Source organism: Trichomycterus rosablanca, chromosome 3 (assembly GCF_030014385.1).
Source record: "Trichomycterus rosablanca isolate fTriRos1 chromosome 3, fTriRos1.hap1, whole genome shotgun sequence".
NCBI classification, from domain to species: domain Eukaryota; kingdom Metazoa; phylum Chordata; class Actinopteri; order Siluriformes; family Trichomycteridae; genus Trichomycterus; species Trichomycterus rosablanca.
Genome location: NC_085990.1, coordinates 17967660 through 17989627, shown reverse-complemented (window position 1 = coordinate 17989627; position 21968 = coordinate 17967660). Strand labels below are relative to the sequence as shown.

Genomic DNA, 21968 nt, shown 5'->3' with positions numbered 1-21968 from the left:
TTTTAGTGGATATAATTGCCATTTTATCCCTTGATGCATACATTTAAAAAGAAATTAAAAAGAAATGCCTGCCTGCCTGAAATAATTCTTTTTTTTCTTTTCTTTTTTTTTTTTTTTACCTCAAGGTCTTGATTCCATTAAAATGCCTATCTTTGTTTGTTAACAATGCAAATAGTAGTTTTTGCTAAATTGCCTTGTGTATTTTAAACCTCAGTGATTAGACTGTAATGCTTTATGTTCTTCCTAGTAATTGCTTTGTCTAATTTCAGTTACAGTGAGACAATTTGTCCTTGAATGTGCTCATGTCTTTCCTAATATCTGCTTTTCTCTGATGGACTGCCTCACTTTAGGGTCAGTGCGAGAATTGGCGAAATAGCTGCTAAGGCAAAAAATAAGTAGTCTGTGTCACAACAAAATGAATAATTTATTCTCAAGGCCAGTTACAGAGTTATTGAATTACACTAGTCTTAGACTTTAACTAGATATAGAGTTGCAACTAGATATATTTATTTTTGTGGTGTAGACTGGGTAGCAGTTTCATTTGGTGTGTAATTTTGTTTTGTTGTACAAACCTTATTTCCAGGAAAGATGAAACATTTTTCAGTTTTGCAAGTAGACTTTTTGCCCATTCTTACTGTATGCAAGACTTGAGCTGCTCACCAATCCATAGTCACCATTGTCCGATTCTTCTCTTCATGATGCGTCATGCATTTTCAATAGGAGACAGATCTGGACTGCAGGCAGGCCAGTCAAGTACACCTACTCTATGTCTACGAAGCCATGCTGTTGTATCTCATACAGAACGAGGCCTGGCATTGTCCTGCTAAAATAGACATGTAGTGCCTGGGAAAAGACAATATGTCTCCCAAAATATCATTCTAAGTGTTTGCATCAACGGTATACTCATATACATGCAGATCACTCATGCCCTGCGCACTGATGTCCCCCATGCCATCACAGATGCTGTTTTTTTGCACTTTTTGAGGGCAAGTGGCTAAGTGGGTAGCACTGTCGCCTCACAGCAAGAAGGTCCTGGGTTTGATCCCGAGGTGGGGCAGTCCGGGTCCTTTCTGTGTGGAGTTTGCATGTTCTCCCCGTGTCCGTGTGTGCTTCCTCTTTGCATACTACAGTTTCAGGTTACATTTCTTGATGGAGCATTTACTGTGTTAATTGACAATGATTTTTCAAAATATTCCTGAAGGCATGTGTCTATATCTATCATGGTAGCTTTATGGTTTTTTTAAACAACACCGCCCAAGGGCTTGGTGGTCACACATATTCAGCAGCGGTTTCCGTCCTTGGCCTTTACGCACCAAGGTTTCCTATGACTCCCTGAATTGTTTCATGATATTATGAACTGTAGTTGGTGAAAGACATTCTGACATTGTGCCAAACATCATAAGACAATTGTCAGTCAGTTCAAGTGGTAAACCATGACAGATCTTTGCTTGCATAGATTAAACCTTTGGTAGATGCTTCTTTTATTCTCAGTCTTGATGACCTCACCAGTTACCAGTTAAACTGCTTATTGTGGAACCTTCCAGAACAGTGGTTTAACCTTAGTCTTACTTATTACAATTAGGTTTGTCAGAAAAAATGCTGAATGTTATCTTTGTACTTTTGTCCCAGCTTGTTAGTCTTTTAATTTACTAATTTCTACTTATTTTTGTTTTTAGGTGAAGCTGTGTTCAACTTCGAGACCGTCAGCATAAAGAAATAATACAGATCAGTGTTTTGTGGCTTTGTTGGTCCCCATCCTTACCTCCAAGCCAGAGGGCAGTGGGTCAGTGCCCAGGTTCGGGCTTCTTTTTCCTCCACTTCTGCGCTATGAGCAGAGGTAGAGGAGAAGACTTCAAAGAACACCAGCGATTCTCTTTTCCACCCTATCAGGGCAGATCTAGTCAAGATATTCGGCCCCAAATATTTCCAGCTTACCCCAGAAACCCAAGCTTGGGGCACTTCCAGTATCCTCCTGGAGCCTATTCCAGCAGTTCTTTCCAATCTTACAATCGAAACGAAGCACAACATAACATCGGGTATAAAGACGAAGTTACAGACCTTCACCAGCAGCAGGCTTCGCTCCTTAAGGGGCAGAGTACTGAGCCACCCAGGTATACGAGGCAACAATCAGGGCAGCCCCAAACCCCTGTCGGACGTCCCCAGCGACAGGCAGGAGCAGGATATTATAATTTCCAAAGTACCAGCAACTACAAGAAAAGAGGAGGCTATAGTCAAAATAGGCCGAACTGGGAGAAGGGCTCCTTTGATAGATTTACACCTGGAGCTACAAGTCAGTCTGGTTCAAGGGGCCTGCATAATCAGTATCAGAATTACAGGGCCAGCCAGAGAACGTGTGACATCTCCTCTATTTCTTCAAACTTTTATGGTCTGTCACTAGAAGAAGATCGTTTAGTAAGGGCAAAGAACTTTAGCACTGTCCTGTCCTTTAGTATATCTGCAAATAGAGTTTCAACCTCAGGTAGCTCTTACCTAAAGCTGACCCCTGAAATCCAGAAGCAGGTTCTCGGTTCTTTGACCTCCTTAAAACGAGGTGAAACCCTCTCGGCCAAGTTTTTAGGCAGAAAGCTCCGCTTGCCGAAGAAGATAGTCAACCAAGCGCTGTATTCGTTGTCGAAGTTAAATCAAGCAGTAAAGTTAGAAGGGTATCCTCCTCTTTGGAGACTCTGTAAGGAAGGTGAGTCCTCCCAAGGAAGTTGCAAACTACAGCTTAGAACTGCAACTGATGCGGAGGTTCCTCAGGGTACATTTATACAGCAAGACCAGGAAATTAGTCAGGCAGTAAAATCTGACAGCAACTCTTTGAGTACGACCTCAATAGAAGCCAGTAGTGATTCCAGTGAGGAATTTGAAGAGGACTCTGAAAAAGAAGTTCTAGATTCTGACCCAAACACATTTCCAACTACTGCACTGGAACAAGATTCTGCCACAATGATGGATGCTAAAGATAACAAGGAGCAGATCCTGCACTTCCTCTATGAGTCTGGCAAAGCCAGTCCATTGAAGATCGCCAAAAACTTGGGTTTTCGAAGTGCCAACCACATTGTTTCCAAACTGAACGAAATGGAAAAGCACGGCGATCTCAGTTGCAGCAAAGAGAGGTCAACACATATGTGGGAGCTATCTGCACACCAACGGGTCAAGATGGACCGGCAGCGGAAAGCATCTGTCGCTGTTCCTGAAAAACAGGAAGAGATGGACCTTAATGAAGATTCATTCACCCAAAATACAGTCTGTATACCAGGCTTGTCACAGGATTCAAGTGAGCTGTCTGAATTAGTGAACTGGGAAAACCAGCCCGAGAATAAGACTCCTCAGAACAAAGAGGGTCCTTTAGGGAATGGATCACATTCTGACTTGGCAGCTTTCAAAAAAGTTGCCAAAGACAAAACGGAAAGAAACGGAGGGATGTCGGAGTGGGCTTCAGACGACATCCCTGAGTTCCTGAACTCGATCAAATCAGAGGTCGCTGTGTCGCTGGCAGCGCCACCATCTTCAAGCGTGAGTTTGGAAGATAGCAAGCTGCAGAAGCTAAAGGAGGCGAGCAGCAAGAACCCTGTCAGTGGCCTGATGGAGTATGCCCAATACCTGGGCTATAACTGTGAATTTCTTCTGCTTGAACAGTCCGGACCCTCACATGACCCCCGGTTAGTTAGCCAAGTTTTTTTTGTGTGTGTGTACAAGGAACTTTCATTTCATGCATTTCACTAATGCATCTTGTTCCTTCAAGGTTCCGGATGCAGGTAATGCTGGATGGACGCAGGTTCCCACCAGCCGAAGCCTCAAACAAGAAATTGGCTAAAAAGGATGCAGCTGCGAAGACCCTGTATATTCTCACCAGAGAGCTTGAGGGAACTGGTGATGAGAAGGATGAAGATCAACCTGCCGTTGTGATGGCTGAGACAAATGATACTGCAGATGATTCTTTTGTGAGTTTTTAGAATAGGGATGTAAATGATTAGCAGATAATCTGATAACCTCTAGGGCAATTGATTTAACGCTACTGAATCATTAATTGAGTTGAGAGCGGAGCTGAGACTGCGAGCGTGACAGCTAGAAAGCTGATGCTGTGGCAAATTCTGACCATAAGCTTGTACACACACTTTGCCATAGCAGATCTAGCAGAGCCGTGTTTTATTTTTTTATTTTTCGACCAGCAAACAGAGGCTGCAAATGCAGCACCAATGAGAAATCCCCTCAAACAATGACCTCCTGGTGAAATGATCATTAACATCCCAAATCAAATTTCTTTAATCTATTGCCATAGGCTTGATTTAGAATTGTGTGATTATTTTTTCATCATTCTGGACTGTGTTTTGTCTTTCTTGTTCTGTGCTTTGTGACTTTGGCTCACTGTGGTAAAGGAGGATGAAGAGGGACCACCAAAGGCGCTGGCTCGCTCCCTTCCAGGAGGCAAGAACCCTGTTTCTCTTCTAATGGAGCATTGTCAACGTACCGGCAACCAACATGAATTCATCAGCACAGGGCAGGAGGGTCCGCCGCATGACCCACGGTAAGACAGAGTATTACACAAGTGAATTTGTAGAAATTGTATTGAGCTATCACAAAAGGTACTGTTAGGGCTTTGGGCCATCAGTCAGAAGGTTAAAGGTTTGAATCCTGGCTCTGTCTTATTCTTCCTTAATAACATCAGTAATTACAATGAATATTAATAATTATGTTTTTGATGAAGTGGTCCCTGAGAATTTGTTAATGTCAAGTACGATGACCTGCCATTCGTTGGGCAGGTACTGCTGTCTGTAGGAGATGAGGTGCAAGTTAGCTGCATGCTACAAAATTGAAACAGAAATTCCTTTGTGTGGCCAAATCCACCTGATGAAATTTTCTACCTTAAGTCTGATGTCAAAATCATAATCGCAGAACCAAAGCCATGTACAGCAAGAACCTCAAGGTTAACAACAAAAGACTGGAAAACATTTGTTCAGTTCATGAAATAAAATGCGACTTCAAATGGTTTTCACGGCTGAATGAATTTAGATTTACTGCAGCAACTTTTTCACGTGTTATGACACAAATTCCACACTTCCACACTGTTCTGGTGCCTTACAAGTTGTTATGATGGCTTCATTAGCTATGTTTTTCATTGCCTTACTTTTTTCATGATGTAGTAATATTATAACACATACTTGCCACTGGTGTGGCATATTTTCATTCTACTACTGCTACTTTAATCAATAAAGAACTTAAAAACAAATTAAGTCATGAATATTCTGATGTAACAGGATAATTTGGAGTATGTCATTCAGTGCAACATAAAATCATCATACAGTGCAACAAAAACATTTGCTTAAAATAACTGTAATAAATAATTATTATATATATTTTTCATGTGAATGCAAGAGAATCCAGGCCTGCTTCATAGAAAACAGAGTTTGATTAGGTTTCAAATAGAATAGAATGTGTAGCAAAAACATCTTGTATACAAATAAACAAAATCCCAAGATGCATTAGAGTACAAACAATGCACAGAAAATTCAAAACAGAGTAAGTACAGTTTCTTCTGAGGTTTTAAATCTTTTGTAAGAGATATACTAAACTTATAAATTTGAAGTGGCTAAGATTGTTCCTTGTGTGTGTATTTTGTCATAAATTAGTCGTTGCGCTGAATGAAATTTTTGTGCCCTTGTTGTGTGTCAACAACACTAAAATTATCAAATAAGCAAAATGCTGAGAAAAAAAAAAAACATATTTACATAGGTGACATATTTGTGCACAATATTAAATAAAAAAAGTATACAATTTAACCATTTTATTTTTTTGGTACTTGGAACACCCTATTCGTCTTTCATATATATATAACAATAACAATATAAAGTTTAACACTACAAAGCAGACATCCTAAGTTGCAAAAACTCATTTTAGGGAGGTAAGAACAAGAAGAACAAGAAGAAAAAGAAGGCAAGAACCTCCGAAGGGAAAAAAAGAAATAAAAAACCTCTCACACACACACCAAAGGATGTGGGTGATAACAGAACTCTTGGGAGCTACTAACTGTTCGCGTTACAAACACATTAAAGTTCCCTACACAGTGCACTAGATTGTGTATCAGATCGCAGATTTATGTTCCCTACATAGTGCACTAGATTGTGTATAACGGATTTAAAACGCGATTGGGAATAAAGTCTGTGTCGCCTGCGTGCGCGTTTGTGTGCATGAAGCTTGTCGTTACTGGCAACGCGTCAGCGGAGTAATACGGTTATGGTGTGAAAAGGCCGTGCTGTTATCACGAATATCAGCACGGTTAGAACGCTTCTCAACCAATCAGATTGTAAGGTCGGTACTAACTGTTGTATAATTGGGTAAATAATTGTGCAGATATGTGTAAGGTAGAGAGTGTATGCAGGTGCAGGTGCAAATGATAATAAATAATAGGTCTCAGTGTGTAGTCCAGGGTGTTAGTAGTGTTAACGGTATAGTGTGGCATACAGCAAAGTGATTGATTGTTCCTGAGCCGACTCGTCCTGGCACGTATGCAACTGTATCTCCTCCCAGAATGGAGCAGATATTATCAGCATAAACACCTGAGTGACTTTGATAAGTCAATCATTATGGCCAGACGACTTGGCACGACTCTAAAACAAGAAGACGTGGTTACAGGCAGCCATGGTGAGAACCCATCAACAGTGGTCAATCACAAAGGTTGTTGGGCGACCAAGATTTATTGATACCAGAGGACATGATGGCTAACAGAGCTACTGTGGCTCAATTTGCTAATTATTTTAATCCTAGTAATGAGGTGAATGTGTCACAACACAGTACATCGTACCCTTCTATGTGTGCAGCTGCATAGTCGCAGACCAGTCAAAGTGCCCATTGTAACCCCTATCCACTGACTGCAAATTAGACAGCTGGTCCTAATGTTTTGGCTCGTGTGTATAAGCCATTCTACAATAAAACATCATTTGGATTTATTTATATGCCGTGTAGTTATACTTAAACACTTATGCTTTTACACACAGCCTGGTCCGCATCCAAGCACTTTTTAGTCTGATTAAATCATACTCAGGTTTGGTTTCCCCCTCGGTGTGAATTGCTTTGGTCGAGACCTTTAGAAGGACGTGGTCTTGGAGCTCTTGAGAAGTTTGTTTGTGGTGAACACATGGTCCGACCTTATCTGACCCATCCCAAATTTTGTTGTACGTTCTTAATATTAGCTTGCCACCTTCTGCTCAGCAAGTCTTCTTTGCAAAGTGCCTTGAAAGTGAATTTGGTATTCTGCTGATGTAGTTTAGCCTGGTATGTTGCCCAGAAAATTACCACAGCAATAAACAAATGACATCTCTGCCCCTGTTTCATGTTTTTTTTTTTTACATAAACATGTACTAGTCTAAAACACAGGACCTTTTCCTGTATTTACTTTCTTGCTCCTGTCTCAAACACATCTGACCAATAAGCAGAAAAGGGGTGGTGGCTGAAAACACTGGTAAGTGAACTTGCCACTGTGCTCCCAGTGCCGGTCCCAAGCCTGAGTAAAAATAAGAGGGTTTCATCAGGAAGGGCGTCTGGTGTAAAAACAGTGCCAAGTCTAGTATACAGACCAGATCCACTTGGTGACCTCTAAATATGGGAGCAGCCCATAAAAAAAAAAAGAAATTGGGACCATGACCATCACACATGCCCAAACGTATCGAAGTGGGAGGTCCAAACAGACCTCTGTCCAGAGTAAAAGTGCACGTGTGAAAACACCCTAGGTAATGGTGTTAATGAGAATAATAATTATAGGTTCATTGCTGCTAAATAGTTAAGGTAATGAGAATAATGATAACACTAGGTTCATTGCTGCTAAATAGTTAATGTCCCTTTTCTCTCTGCATCAGGTTCAGATTCCAAGTGAAGATCGGGGACAGTCTTTTCGCAGAGGCTTTCGCGCCTAGCAAGAAGGCCGCCCGGCAGCTGGCGGCAGAAGAAGCTGTAAAGACTCTCATGGCAGAGGGGAAACTACAGCTCAACAAGGTATGAAGTTTTTAAATAGTTTTGTAGTCAGAGAATTAACTCAAGGATATTTGTTTACAGAAGAGAGATGAATGAAAGTAAAGGTGTGTTTGCTGTCATTTATGACTGAAAATGATTATTTTAACAGAGTTTATAGCTCTATCACACTGAAAGTCACTGGACTCCAGGTGCAACCCAACTGCAAATGAAAGCAGAAGTGCGAAAGAGTGCTATCTGTTGATGACACTGCTATACGCCCGTCTGCCAAACCACCCACCCAAAATGCTGTTAAAACCAGCTCTGACTTGCCAACACATGGACTCCAGGAGACATCGGAAGGAGTCCTGTGCTATCCGGTACCATGATATTACCAGCAGGTCCTTCATCTTCCATGCATTGAGAGGTTCATCGTCCTACAGTGCAACCTGATGCCAAATCCTATTCATTCAAATTATTTTTCAGGCCACCCTAGGAGGATGGGGGTCCCTGCTGAGTCTTGTTCCTCTTAAGGTTTTTTCCTGTAAGGGTGTTTTTGCTTGCCACTGTCACCCTTGGCTTGCTTAACAGGCGTTTTTGATCTGTTGGTCATGGTTGCCTAGAGGTTTGATGCAGTGTTGAGACACATTGACCTCATCACCAGCATTAACATGATCTGCCATTTGAGCCACAGTAGCTCTTCTGTTGGTCCAAACCAGATGCCTTAGCCTTTATATCCTCTAGTCAATAAGTCTTGCCCACTCATCATCCTCACAAGTGAGGAATGGATAAGGGGCTTTTGGAAGTTTGACAATATGAAAATGAGGAGGTAAAAATAAAAGTACAGAAGGTCACATTCAATGAGGAGCAAGAAGGAACAAGGATTAAATAAAGGAAAATATATGTTATACTTTTGCCATGTTTATTGTTCTCCACACTTTTGTCAATGTCCATACTTCATATGATCAATCACATGACACATGACTCTTTTTATGCCAGCCACAGCATACATTTAGCTCACCAGGTGATGGCGAGTCGCCGGCAGCTATGCCACAGTGTCCATCGCTGCCCCCGCTGACGGCGGCCGAGCTGCAGGCAGCACACGAGGCAGGAGTTGGCGATCTCATCAACCACCTGAACAACAACCCTGTGTCAGGCCTGCTCGAATACGCACGCTCACGAGGTTTCGCTGCAGAGATCCGTATGGTTAACCAGTCCGGACCACCCCATGATCCACGGTATTCTAACACCTCCCTAACACACACATTCACAACATGCCTTAGTAATAAAGACCTACTGTATGTATATTGCAGATGTCACTCAACAGCAGTGTTCTTAAATTAATCAAAGAGCCAACATTTAATTAAATATTTTATTTTGATATTGTCCAGTACAATGTGTGCTTAAATGTGCTCTCAGCCCCTTTTTTGAGTAATTTCGATTCAGGCATTGCAGTTTACCTAGCCTAGCACACTTTCACTCTTTAGGAAGTATTTAAATCCCTTAGCTTCTAACACACTTTATGTTGTGGATTAGATTTTTTAACTGATATCTGCACCATTCTTATTAATCAGTCTACACTTTAAGTGCTACCTATTAAGTCTAGATAGCCAGCTTGATAGCCCACAAATGCTGAGATCACCATTTGAATCCTAGCAGTTTATATTTTATAGTTAAATATTTTATAGTCTAGGTAAACAGACATGTCCTCAACTTTTTTGTCTTATATGGCAGAGGAGTTTTGTTAGATTTTATTCTCCAATTCAGCTTTTTGAACCTTGTGTTCAATGGAAGTGCATCAGTGTAGACTATGTTAAAACCGGAGCATGAATTTGTGAATATTATCATCCGTCCGTATCTGTGGGTTTAGCATCCTCAGTTGGACGATATTTGGGGGAAAAAAATATTCCAGAAAGCAAAATGTTAGGTTGCCGTTTGAGCATTCTTCGCCTTGCATCTTATTTACCTCACCACCTGTATTCTAGTCAGACTGTCTCTGTGGGGTTTTGTACCTATTTAGTCAACACAGTATTTGTCACATCAAACCTTAGTTGGTGTTCAGAAGCAGTGTGGTCAGACTAAACCGAATGAATTATGTCTTTTCTGACCTTGCATTGTGCACAGGATAGTGTCTGCCTTCTTCAAGCGTCGCCATAAATGTGAAAGGATGGTATTTATTTAACAGACTTAGTTTTATACACCTTTTAGCAACTGGTGTGGCTGAAAATAATTAGTAGGGGTTTTCACTCCTGCTTCTCGTAATGTATTTTTATTCTTTGTTGAGTTTCATCTGTACAGCAGATCTATTGGAATCCTAATGATGATTGGAGAAAAGGGCCTTTCCCAAACTGTTACCTAGAAACTGAATAGTGCATATGGCCTTCCTCATACTTAATATTTAGAAACGGTGGCCACACTGTGCTTCATGTGCAGTCCAAAAGTAATCAGTCATGGCCTAGAGTGTTTAAAGGAACCGTCTTCAGTTACACACACAGTATTACTGTAAATATTATAAGAGACTATTATTTTACCCTTCACACGTCTCTTTTTCCTCTTTCAGGTTCACGTATCAAGCTAAGCTGGGCGGTCGCTGGTTTCCTCCCGTGTGTGCCAGTAATAAAAAGCAGGGCAAACAGGAGGCGGCAGATGCAGCGCTCCGAGTGTTGATAGGTGAAGCGGAGAAAGCTGCACGCACCGGAGAGCTCACGTCAGAGGTACCTGTCTGTCAGCCACACCTACTCCCTTACTCTGTGACACGGTGTGCATTGGTGTGTCCAGTTTCCAAATATGTGGCCAATATGGTCATCCTTTCAGTTATAAGTGCCACTCTTTTGAGAAGGCTTATCAAAAGACTTTGAAGTACTTCTGTAGGAATAACAATAATAGTAGTAGTAGAAATAATCATCATAATAATATTAATTTAAAAGACAACAATCATATTTTGTACTATGTAAGTGGCTCGCTGGGTAGCACTCTCACCTCACAGCAAGAAGGACCTTGGTTTGATTCCCAGGTGGAGTGGTCCAGGTCCTTTCTGTGTGGAGTTCAGGTTCACCCCTTGTCTGCGAGTGTTTCCTCCGGAAGCTCCCCTTTCCTCCTACAGTCCAAAGACATGCAAGTGAGGTGAATTGGAGATACTAAATTTTCTTTAGGTATGAGAGTGTATGTGTGTGTGTTGTCCTGTGATGGACTGGCAACCTGTCCAGGATGTTTTCTGTCTATCGCCCAGTAAACCAGACCCACAGCGACCATTAATAGGATAAAGCAGTGATAAAACAGACAATGAATGGATGAATAATAACACTTTAAATAATATTGTTGAGTCTAATACTACTACTATTATAATAATACAGCTGTGAAGAGTTGTTGAGAGTCGAATGCGTTTCTCATTGCTGCTTCTGCAATTGCGGCCTCTGCTGGCCAGTTGAGGCACCTACATCTAAGACATTTGATTTGCAGATGGTAAGGCATTACTGCTCTCTGTGAGACTTTATTTTTGCCAGGTGAAAAGAAGCGCTTGGTAACTGCTGGTCGGAGAGGGTTCATTAAAGTGTGCGTCTCTCCTCGGTCTGGTTTGGGGTCTGCAGCAGTAGAGAAAGTTACAATCTGAATATTGTGATCTTAATAATAGTAGTTGTAATTATCCAATCCAATGTGTTCACTGATCAACTTTGAGTGACCATACATGTATTTTAAGGTACCATTGATACGGAGGAGTATATTAGGATTTTAGAAAGACACATCTTTTCTCACGGAGTTCATGATTATTACAGCAAGACTATGTCAGGGATTGTGACTTTGTAGACACAGAGTGGGGGTTCAACACCTCACAAATTCTTTTTTTATTTTGCTTTACCAATTGTCCCAACGCTCCTGGAAATGAGGTTTGTATAATATTAATAACAAAAGGCCTTTTAAAATATCATGTATGTCCTGTGTGTGTGTGTGTGTGTGTGTGTGTGTGTAGTTGCCGGTAACCGGAAGCACAATGCATGATCAGATCGCCATGCTGAGTCACCAGCGCTTCAACGCACTCACTGCTCGCATTCAGCACTGCCTTCTGGGAAGGAAAATCCTTGCCACCATTATTATGAAGAGAAGTGCTGACAGCCTAGGCACAGTCATCAGCCTGGGTACAGGTACGTGTCATGTGTACACACAGACACACACGTTTTCATAAGATCTGCTGACAGCTGGATACATCTCGCCTCAGGGCTTGTGTCAAAAGCTTGAACACCCCCGTTACGTACACACTGGCTTTACAGCAGCATCAGCAAACAGTGTTTTGATCATAGTGCTCGACAATGCATTTTTAGAAGTCAAACCAGATATCACAAGACTCCTTTAGATGTTTTGTGGAGACTGTCTCAGTTGGTCTGAGCTGTTTTGACACCATGGTGGGTGGGTAGTCCTAATATTTTGTCTAATCAGTGTAGAAGCAATATTGTAGAAGCACCTTATATGATCACTGATAGAACAGATCAAAAAGCAAGGTTTGAATAGGGATATGGAGAAGTGCTGGGTGCTAAATCATTAATTGATTTAACTGAGGCCATACTTATTAATAAACGTATAAATATTTATGAATAAGCTGATTGCAAACTTAATTGCACAAACTATTAGTCCTAAAAATAGATCAAGTTTAAACACAATTGGTTCAACTATCAGCCATTCACAGTATTGTTCAACAGTTTCAACACATTAAAATACATTGAATTTTATCTTATTAAGTGAAGGTAATTAAGCCAATTGTGCTAATAAGCTGAAATCCACTGGCTGAGGAATTGCCTATGTGGTTGTTTTTAAAGAATTAAAAAATTAGCCATTGAACAGTAAAAATGTGGGCGATCAGGTGACAAAGTGGTCTAATGCACTAGGACGACACCAACGACCTTGCCTGGAGTCTGCTGTTGGGAAGGTTGGGTGTGTTCACATCTCTGCCAGTGCAATACAACGTCTCTGTAGATATATTAATGTATTAACAATACACTTTTTAAACACGTTCATCTATTCTATTCAATTCTATTTTCCCTTTTTTCTAACAATCTAGTTGTGCCCAGTAACCCAGTTGAATCTCCTCTACTTCTGAAGACCCATACCCTGACCGCGGAGGGTCATACTTAACGTGCAGTTGCCAACTGTTTTTTTCACTTGAGAGGGGTGGGTTCACACAGGGATCAGTATTGCATACAGAGAGCTATGCTAAACTCTTTGTTATTCGCCATCTCTGTGCAGCAATACTGAGGAATTCCATCGATTGTCCCCCAACAGACACAGCCTATTGTGTCTGTGCTGGCCGGTCATTAGCACAGCTGAGATTTGAACTCCGATTTCAGACATGATAGACTAGTGCATTAGACCACTTTGTCAAACAAGCTCCAAATCTGGATTATAATTACCTCAAACTGACTTTGTGTAGAGGGTGGGGATTGATCATATCCTGTACTGACCCGGATGACAGAATCTTAATCTCTGATTGGCTGATACATGATTACAATGTGGTGCTCTGGCTCTAATGAGTTTGGATACCACCTTTGCTATTGAAGCGGCTGGACGTCCAACAGGCGCAGATGGCCGTTCTTGAGGGAGGGAGTCGTTCATTTGGATTCCTCATTGCTGATGTATTTGTGATCTTTGCTGGCAAAATGAGGCACCTGCATGTGTGGTGGATGATCCTCAGAAAGCATAGCGTAACTTTCAGTACATCATATGACTCTTTGTGAGGCTACACCAGTAGCGTTTAAAAGGAAACAGCCAGGGACCACCCGCTGGTCACGTGATGTTGCAATTGGGAATCATTTCGACGTACACTGACGGACGTCTTATTAAAATTAGTTGCGCCAGGGCATTTTTAAGGGACGTCGGAGTGGTCCATGTGGACACAGCAGTATAGGGAAATCGAAACTAAAATGAAGCCTCAGCAAATGCACCTAATCACTTAATTGCTTATTAATGGATAGAAGAATAAATTCTCCATTCTTTTTTCTTTTTTCATTTAGTCTTTTCACAGACTATCTCGTTTAATCTTTTTCACAGGCCAGCCGTGCCTGAACACGTGTCGATTTTAATGTCATTTCTGCCACTCTAGGAAATCGCTGTGTTAAAGGAGAAGAGCTGAGCCTTAAAGGCGATACGGTCAACGACTGCCATGCTGAAATCATTTCCAGAAGAGGCTTCATCCGGTATCACTTTACATTGGCATTTTTTCCAGATGCATTTTGTCTCTCAGTATATCAGTGATGGAATCATATTTCATTCTAATGAATATATTAATGAAAGAAGTAAATGTAGACGCACTGCAGCTTTACTTATTATGTCTGTCTGGACTCAGTATTTGGTTCTGCCCGGCTTACTTTCTCTTTCCTGCACAGCTTTTTGTACAGCGAGTTAATGAAGCTTTGGGATAGTCCCAACGAGGACAACATATTTGAGGTCGCTCAGGATCGTATGCTCAAGATCAAAGATGGGATCACGTTCCATCTGTACATCAGGTAAGACATTCATTGCACAGCCAGAGCATGAATGTCTGAGTGTCCTAATGCAGTAGACAAGAACCACCCAGACCCGGGTTTGAATCTTAGCTAAACAGCTCACGTGTCACAGTCTCACAGAGTCTCACATGGGTCTCACAGAGAGCTGCATTGTGTACAGAGTTGCGCACTACCATCTCTGAATCAAACTCTAGTGCAGGTGCCTCAACCGGCCGACAGAGGCCGGAATAGCAGCAGCAATAAGAAGCCTGTTTGACCATCGTCCCCCACCAGACTTGGCCAATCGTGTCGTGTGTGGCCGTCCGGCTGGTCGATAGCGCAGCTAAGATTTGAACGCAGGAGCTTGACATCTAAGCGGTTATGGGCTTCGATGATATGCTGTGTCTTATTTAGAGATAATAGCCCTAAACAAACTCTGTGGTCGGTAATTTCATGCAGCAATAAGAAGCCTGTTTGACCATCGTCCCCCACCAGACATAGGCAATTGAGCATGAGTGGCTGTCTGGCTGGTCGATAACACAGCTGAGACTTGAACGCAGAAGCTTGAGATCTAAGTGGTTATGGGCTTCGATGATATGCTGTGTCTCATTTACAGATAATAGCCCTGAACTAACCCTATGGTCAGTAATTTCATGCTTTTTATGCAGTTTGACCATCGTCCCACACCAGACGTGGCCAGTCGTGTCTTTGTGTCCGGGGCACCTGTAGCCTAGTGATTAAGGTACTGGACCAGTAATCAGAAAGTTGCCGGTACAAGCCCCACCACTGCCAGGTTGCCACTGTTAAACCCTTGAGCAAGGCCCCTAACCCTCAATTGCTTAGATTGTATACTGTCACAACTGTAAGTCACTTTGTATGAAAGCGTTTGATAAATGCAGAAATTGTAAATGTCTGGCTTGTCAATAGCACAGCTGAGATTTGATTGCAGGAGCTTGAGATCTCAGCAGTTATGGGCTTTAATAATATGCTGTGTCTCATTTACAGATAATAGCCCTAAACTAACCCTGTAATCGATAATTTCATGCTCTTTGTCATTCTTTTCCAGCACCGCTCCATGTGGGGATGGGGCACTTTTCGATAAATCCTGCAGCGAAGCAGCAGACATCACCGGCACAGCTCACATGCCCCTGTTTGAGAATGTTAAACAAGGCAAACTTAGGACCAAAGTGGAGAACGGTAAGACAGTCTGGCCTTTATATGGACTCGATTAAATAGCGACTCATAATTGTTGGAAAGCAAGAGGCATCGCATCGACTCTAATGCAATTACATTTGAATCTTAATTCAGTTTTAAATGCTGATGGCTTATTTATGTAACTCGGCCATAAATCTGGTCTGGCTCTTTAGTGGAAGCAGGCCAATTAATTCAGTCTGTGGAACTGCACCACATCGGGCAGGCAGTGTTATATTGACTGCTGTGTGGGGGTGGATAGATTACTTACTCTTCATTACTTTATGTTTAATACTGCATGTTGCTTACAGAGTTCCGTGTGCATTGCTTATATTCTTTCACACCGTTTATCAAGTACACCTCCCCGCCATTTACACTAATGAGCCATTACACCTAATATGCTGTCAAAACAGAACAGACTAACATGTGAACTATGAGTACCTACCATCAGCCCAACATTTATTATATATTTGTCAATTGTATATAAAATAGACATTCCCATGCACATTTATGTGCAGCGCTAAAAGCATGATTCCATGATTCACGTGCTGCATGTGTGCTACAGGCCACATGTTGAGAAGCCCAGAACCCTTGGTGCGTTGTGAAGCTAGAAGTGGCACGGTCGGTATCATGTCAGTTGAATAATATGCTTATTAGGGTAACAGACTGGCTACAGTCAGGAATTAAAATTGCATACTGGGCGCCCAGGTGGCACAGCGGGATATTCCGCTGACACACCAGCACCGAGTTTCTGAACTCCTGTGTTCGAGGCTCAGTGTTGCCACCGGTCGGCTGGGCGCCATCTGGCGAGCATAATGGGCAGTGCCTGCAGCAGATACAAATTGGCCACCGTATCTGCAGGGTGGGGACCGGACTTTATGTGGGTGGGTGGGTGGGTCTTCATACGCTGTGTAAGGAACCTGATTGGCAGAAGAGACGGACAAGAAGAGGAGGGCTGTACATGTGTAAAGAAGGCGTGGGCAGCGGCATGCTCTCCTTGGATGCAAATCTGGAGTCTGTCAGCAGCGGAAGACAAATTGGATGCGCTAAATCGGAAGGAAAAATGGGGAGGGGGGGGATTGCATACTGACCGGTTACACTTATCACATACTATATGAGAACCATGGGTATTATATTTCACATTCTATATCAGCCTTCACTGTTTTGGAAGGGCTTTTTTTATGATATGTTGGAGTATGTCTGTGGGAAATTTGGGTACATTCATATGGTCAGGCACAAATTGGACGAGATTTTTGGTTTGCAATAACATTCCAGTTTGTCCTAAAGGTTTTTATTATGGTTGAGGTCAGGGCTCTGTGCAGGCCACTGGCGGTTCTCCTCTCCAGACTTATCAGCCCATGTCTTTTTGGACCTGGCTTTGTACACAGAAGCACAGTCATGCTGAAACAGGAAAGGGCCTTCCTTAAACTGTTGCTACGACAAGCATATTCCTCTATGCATTTAAAATGGATTCAGCATTTTCTTTTGTCATATCCTCTTAGGTGAGGGTACCATTCCAGTAGAGTCCAGTGCTATTGTGCCCACGTGGGATGGCATCCAGCATGGCGAGCGCCTCAGGACCATGAGCTGCAGTGACAAGATCATGCGCTGGAACATTTTGGGACTGCAGGGGGCGCTGCTCAGCCATTTCATTCACCCTGTCTACTTGAGCTCCATCACCTTAGGTAATTCTCAGACGCAGACCTCATTTCACATTTTCTGGAGAGCAAAAACAGAAGAGGGCTGACAGTTTTGGCATATTCTTCCAGGGTACCTGTACAGTCACGGCCATCTGACCCGAGCTGTGTGCTGTCGGTTGGCTAGAGACAGTGCGGAGTTCAGCAAAAGCCTGCCTCCTAACTTTACACTGAACCATCCTGAGGTACGTTTACACACACACACATAGAATTGCATTAGATATAGGCTTGCACAACACTTGAATTACTGTATTGTCATTTTTGACTATAATAATGGATAAAAAATAATGTGGATTTTTGTGCGTGTGTGCAGGTGGGCAGAGTGAGTGTGTACGACTCGGCACGTCACACAGGAAAGACCAAGGAGTCCAGCGTGAACTGGTGCCTTCCAGACCAGTTAAATGTGGAGGTGCTGGACGGCACTAAGGGCACAGTGGACAGGTAAGAGATTAGTCAGTCACATGTGCTTTTGTTCAAATTAAGTGTCCGGTGAGGGTTAAATAAGGATGGCAGCTGAGATGTCTCTAGGGCAGAAGCATGGCATCGCAGCTAGACTTGCACAGATTTGCTAGATTAGTCCATCTCCTGTGGCTTGGCTTTCGCTCCAGGCAGTGTCACCGTAATAATTTATTACATTATTGGCCGAGCAGTTTGAGAGAACGACTTGCATTTGAACATCAGATGGGAGCTGAAAATGGCTGATGAAGATGTCGCGATTCTCGTTGGGAGTGACGAGTATGGACAAGGTTACAAAGGACTTTTTATTAGAGAGACAATAAAGGTAGGATGTTTTAGAGACAAAGTTAGGGAGGCCAGATTGAGAAGGTTTGGGCATGTGCAGAGAAGAAAAGAGAGTTCTATGGATGGAACAATCAGGCAGGAGAAAAAGAGCAAGGTAGAAGGTTTTTGGTTGTGGTGAGAGAGGGGACACTGGTGGTCGGGCGTAGAAGAGAAGGGTGTTCAGAACAGGACAGGATGGATACGAATGGTCCACCAAGGCTAGCCCCAATGGGAGATGCCAAAAAAATAAGTATTAATACATCACCTTAAATCTAGATAGTCTTTCTGCATCTAATTTCCCAAAAGTGTGTGGACTAGGGGTGAGTGATATGGCCCTAAAATAATATCACGATATTTCAGGTTATTTTTGCGATAACGATATTTTTTGGCGATATAACAAAACACTGAAAAATATTTTATTTATTTCGAGAAAACACTATTGCAAAAAAAATATAATGTTCAGGTTTTATTTAGAATTAATATAAGTTAACACATTGTAAAAAAAAAATGTAGGAAGTATGTAAGAATTACACACACTTTTCTTTATTTTGTCTTTCCAGTAAAAATAATGTAACAATGTAATGGCGAAGTCAGACGATTTTCATAGGGGTGGCCAGACTGAGACCATTGCTCACACAGGGGTCACACAGAAACTGATACTTTTTTTATGTGGTCACTCATTTATTTACCTATACAGGCAGTGAGTGCCATGTAGAATTACATCACGAATACCTGCATACTAATAATAAGCTTTTTTTTTCTCTTTCTATTTTCACTGACAAGTAAAAAAAAAACAAAAGAAAATATAGCCTATAACCTTAACATTATGAGAAAGAATTTCAAAGATATTCCTTTGCAATGCTTGATCATTTGGCTGCTAACTTGTGTGTAATTATGACACTCAGTTGAACCCCAGAACATGCCAGTGTGAATGCATGGAAAACACATTTTAATTTTCTTTTAACAATGTGATACAGACTGACCAACACTATTAAGCCAATTGAGCATTGAAAATTGACTTTACTTTTAATAGCCTTCTACAATGCTGGAGCTTTTTAAAACGGAATATTTTCTTTTAAATAGGTGTTATTTAACTGCTATTAAATTGTATGGCGGATAACCGCCCAACCTGGCAACACTGGAACGCGCAGAGCCCGGTGGGCCTTTACTCGTAGCGCGCCACAATTACTACTAAGTACAGTAGTATTAGTACTAAGTAATAGTAGTACTACATCTGTGTTGGTGGTTGACATTATTGTTGAGAGTATTCCTGCACTGGTTGGTGGAGGTGCTCGGTTGAATTGCGTCCCTGTGTAAACCTGCGTCAGAAATACTTCCGCAAAAAAGTTGCCGGCGGGTTTGGGTTGCCAAAGATTAATTTATGGTGGATTTGGAGTTTTTGGAACGAGCTCCTCCACCGCAGAGCCGCGTTCTGCCATACTCGTTACTGTACCCAAATGACCCACGTAACGAACGTACGCCATTTGCGTAGCTGTGTGACGTCATTACGCAAAGTACGCAGAATATCGCTTTTATCCCGATATGGTACTTTTTGTATCGTTTGAAAATTATACCGGTATTATCGTGAACGATACGATATAGCACACCCCTACTGTGGACACCCATTCAAAACCATGTGCATTAATATGGTGTTGTGCAATAATTACCTAATAAAGACCTGGCTCTAATTCATCTTACTATGTTTAGTGGGGTTGAAGTCAGGATTCATGCTGGAACTGTAAGTTATTGCCAAGTTTATGCTGTAATTGGCTTTGAATTCCTGGGCAGTTGTAGCCTAGTGGTTAAGGTACTGGACTAGTAATCAAAAGGTTGCTGGTTGGGCCCTTGAGCAAGGCCCTTAACCCGTAATTGCTTAGAATGTATAGTACTGTCACAGTACAGTAAGTCACTTTGGTTAAAAACATCTGCAAAGTGCCGAAAATGTAAATGTAAATCTAAGCAGTTAGTGGCCACACATCTAAGCCCAAAAAGTACAAAGGGTGTCCACATACTTTTGCAAAATCCAGCACCAGGCATTTTCCTTTCCTGTAATATCTGGTGTAATTCGTGAATTCTTGGACAGCTGTGACTGTATGGTCTCTATTGTGATCAGCAAGGCCGCACAGGACCAACATTGGAGAATCGCAACAGCTTGGGTTCTGTCTGAAAACCTAGTGAGCTGCCTTGCTGCCCACTGCTTACCTAGGCAGCTGCCTAAGCACAGAGGATTCTAACTGACATTAAACTTATAAGGCTGATTTTTTAAAACACACTACTTAGACAGCTTTTATGTCATTGATTTCCCTGCAGTTTTAGCTTACTAAGCTTCCACAGGTAACCCCAGGCCCTTCAAACCAAGGGGCTGAGGAGACACAACCCGCTAGCATGCCAGCTATCTCCCTCCGTGTACTGAAAAGGGTTAAATTGTCACTGACCAGCCTGAATTTGCAAATATATTACACTTGTACACCTATATGTAAAATCAATGACAAGACCACATTTTTTGTGTGAAGAGTTGGATGACTTTGGATGCTTCCTTGTTGTTCAGTTGGAATATCACTCAGAATAAGGCACCTCAGTAGACAGCATTTAAGGTATTTAAGAATTTAGACAGCCTTCCTCTCAGTAGGGTGTGTAAGATGATGTAAAATGCCATCTATGTATAGAGCTCACTATGTTTTAGGACAGACCCTCGAACACTTAATAATGTAATATCCTCACTCTCTCTACTGTTCTACCCTTCTCTCAGCAGTCTAAGACTGGACGTGTCTCGCGTCGCCAAGTCCAACATGTTCCGTCTCTTCCGGGATGTGTGCAGACGGGCCGGTCGGCCTGACCTGCTGACGCTGCCCTCCTACTCCCATGCCAAGATGGCAGCCCGCCCCTTCCAGCTGGCCAAGGAGCAGTTCTTCAAGGCACTGGAACAGCAGGGCTATGGAGCCTGGATCAGCAAACCACAAGAGGAGAAGAGCTTCGAGTCTGATGAGGCATCTGGAGCTGAAAACTTCTTTTCAGCCGCATAGGAAAAAACAAGGGTAGGCGGGAGGGAAGCACAGCCAGCAGCAAGAGGGGTTTTTTTTTTCTGTAGGGAGCGGATGGAAAAGATGACTGATGAGACAGGACAGAAGAGGGAGACAGTGGGACAGAGGGAATTAGAGAAGGCCCAAGGGTTGGTGTGTTCACCCTCAGCCTGTCATTGCTAAAGAGAAGAATCTAAGTTGTCCCTAGCAAAAAATATTCAGGCGTTAAATTCTTTACAATTAATATAGACAATAAATTTATAATCAATCACGCTCGTCATGTATCACTTATAGACTAGCAGGATCAATCTTTTTTTGCTATTCTAGTGGACGGTAAACGGAGGAGTGTGATTGGAGAGGCAGGAAAAGAGTGCGAGTGTGAGAAAATGAAAGGCTGTAATCAAATTTTCAGATTCACAAATTGCTACGCTCCATCAAGCTCTTGGGCTAAATAACATTAATAAGTTATTAAAATGTTAGCACAGCTCATTCGTTTAGAATCACTCCCACTTGCAGAGATTATTACTGTTTCTTTTTTAGTTCTTTTTTAGTTGAGTAGTTGCTCATGTTTTCCATTGGGCTTATATCAGAACTCCCCCCTTCCTGTACCCCCAGCCATGAATGCGCTTCTTGATTGTGCTTAGTCACATCCTTGTAAATCGCTGCTTTAGGCTACTTCCAATTTTGCCGTTGGTTGCATACACAATTAATTCCCAAGTTCCTCATAGTTCAGTTTTTTTCTTTCTCAACTTATGAACATCTCATAGCTGGGGATTAAACTCTGCAGCCCAAAGATGCAGCTTTATTCTAATTATTTTGCTAACCACAGGCCAAACCAAAGGTCTTCCACTAGTTTATTATAC

General features: G+C 42.1%; 1 protein-coding gene across 1 annotated transcript; it reads left to right on the top strand.

Annotated features, from left to right (window-relative positions):
* The first annotated feature begins 1827 nt into the window (after nucleotides 1-1827).
* adar (adenosine deaminase RNA specific) lies at nucleotides 1828-21374 on the top strand. The gene is made up of 14 exons (XM_062991909.1): nucleotides 1828-3665; nucleotides 3749-3947; nucleotides 4383-4531; nucleotides 7857-7992; nucleotides 8947-9185; nucleotides 10508-10661; nucleotides 11915-12086; nucleotides 14036-14129; nucleotides 14319-14438; nucleotides 15484-15614; nucleotides 17111-17293; nucleotides 17378-17490; nucleotides 17619-17746; nucleotides 20835-21374. Exons 1-14 carry the CDS (start codon nucleotides 1828-1830, stop codon nucleotides 21106-21108), a joined length of 3930 nt encoding a protein of 1309 aa, XP_062847979.1. The 3' UTR covers nucleotides 21109-21374.
* Nucleotides 21375-21968: the final 594 nt, after the last annotated feature.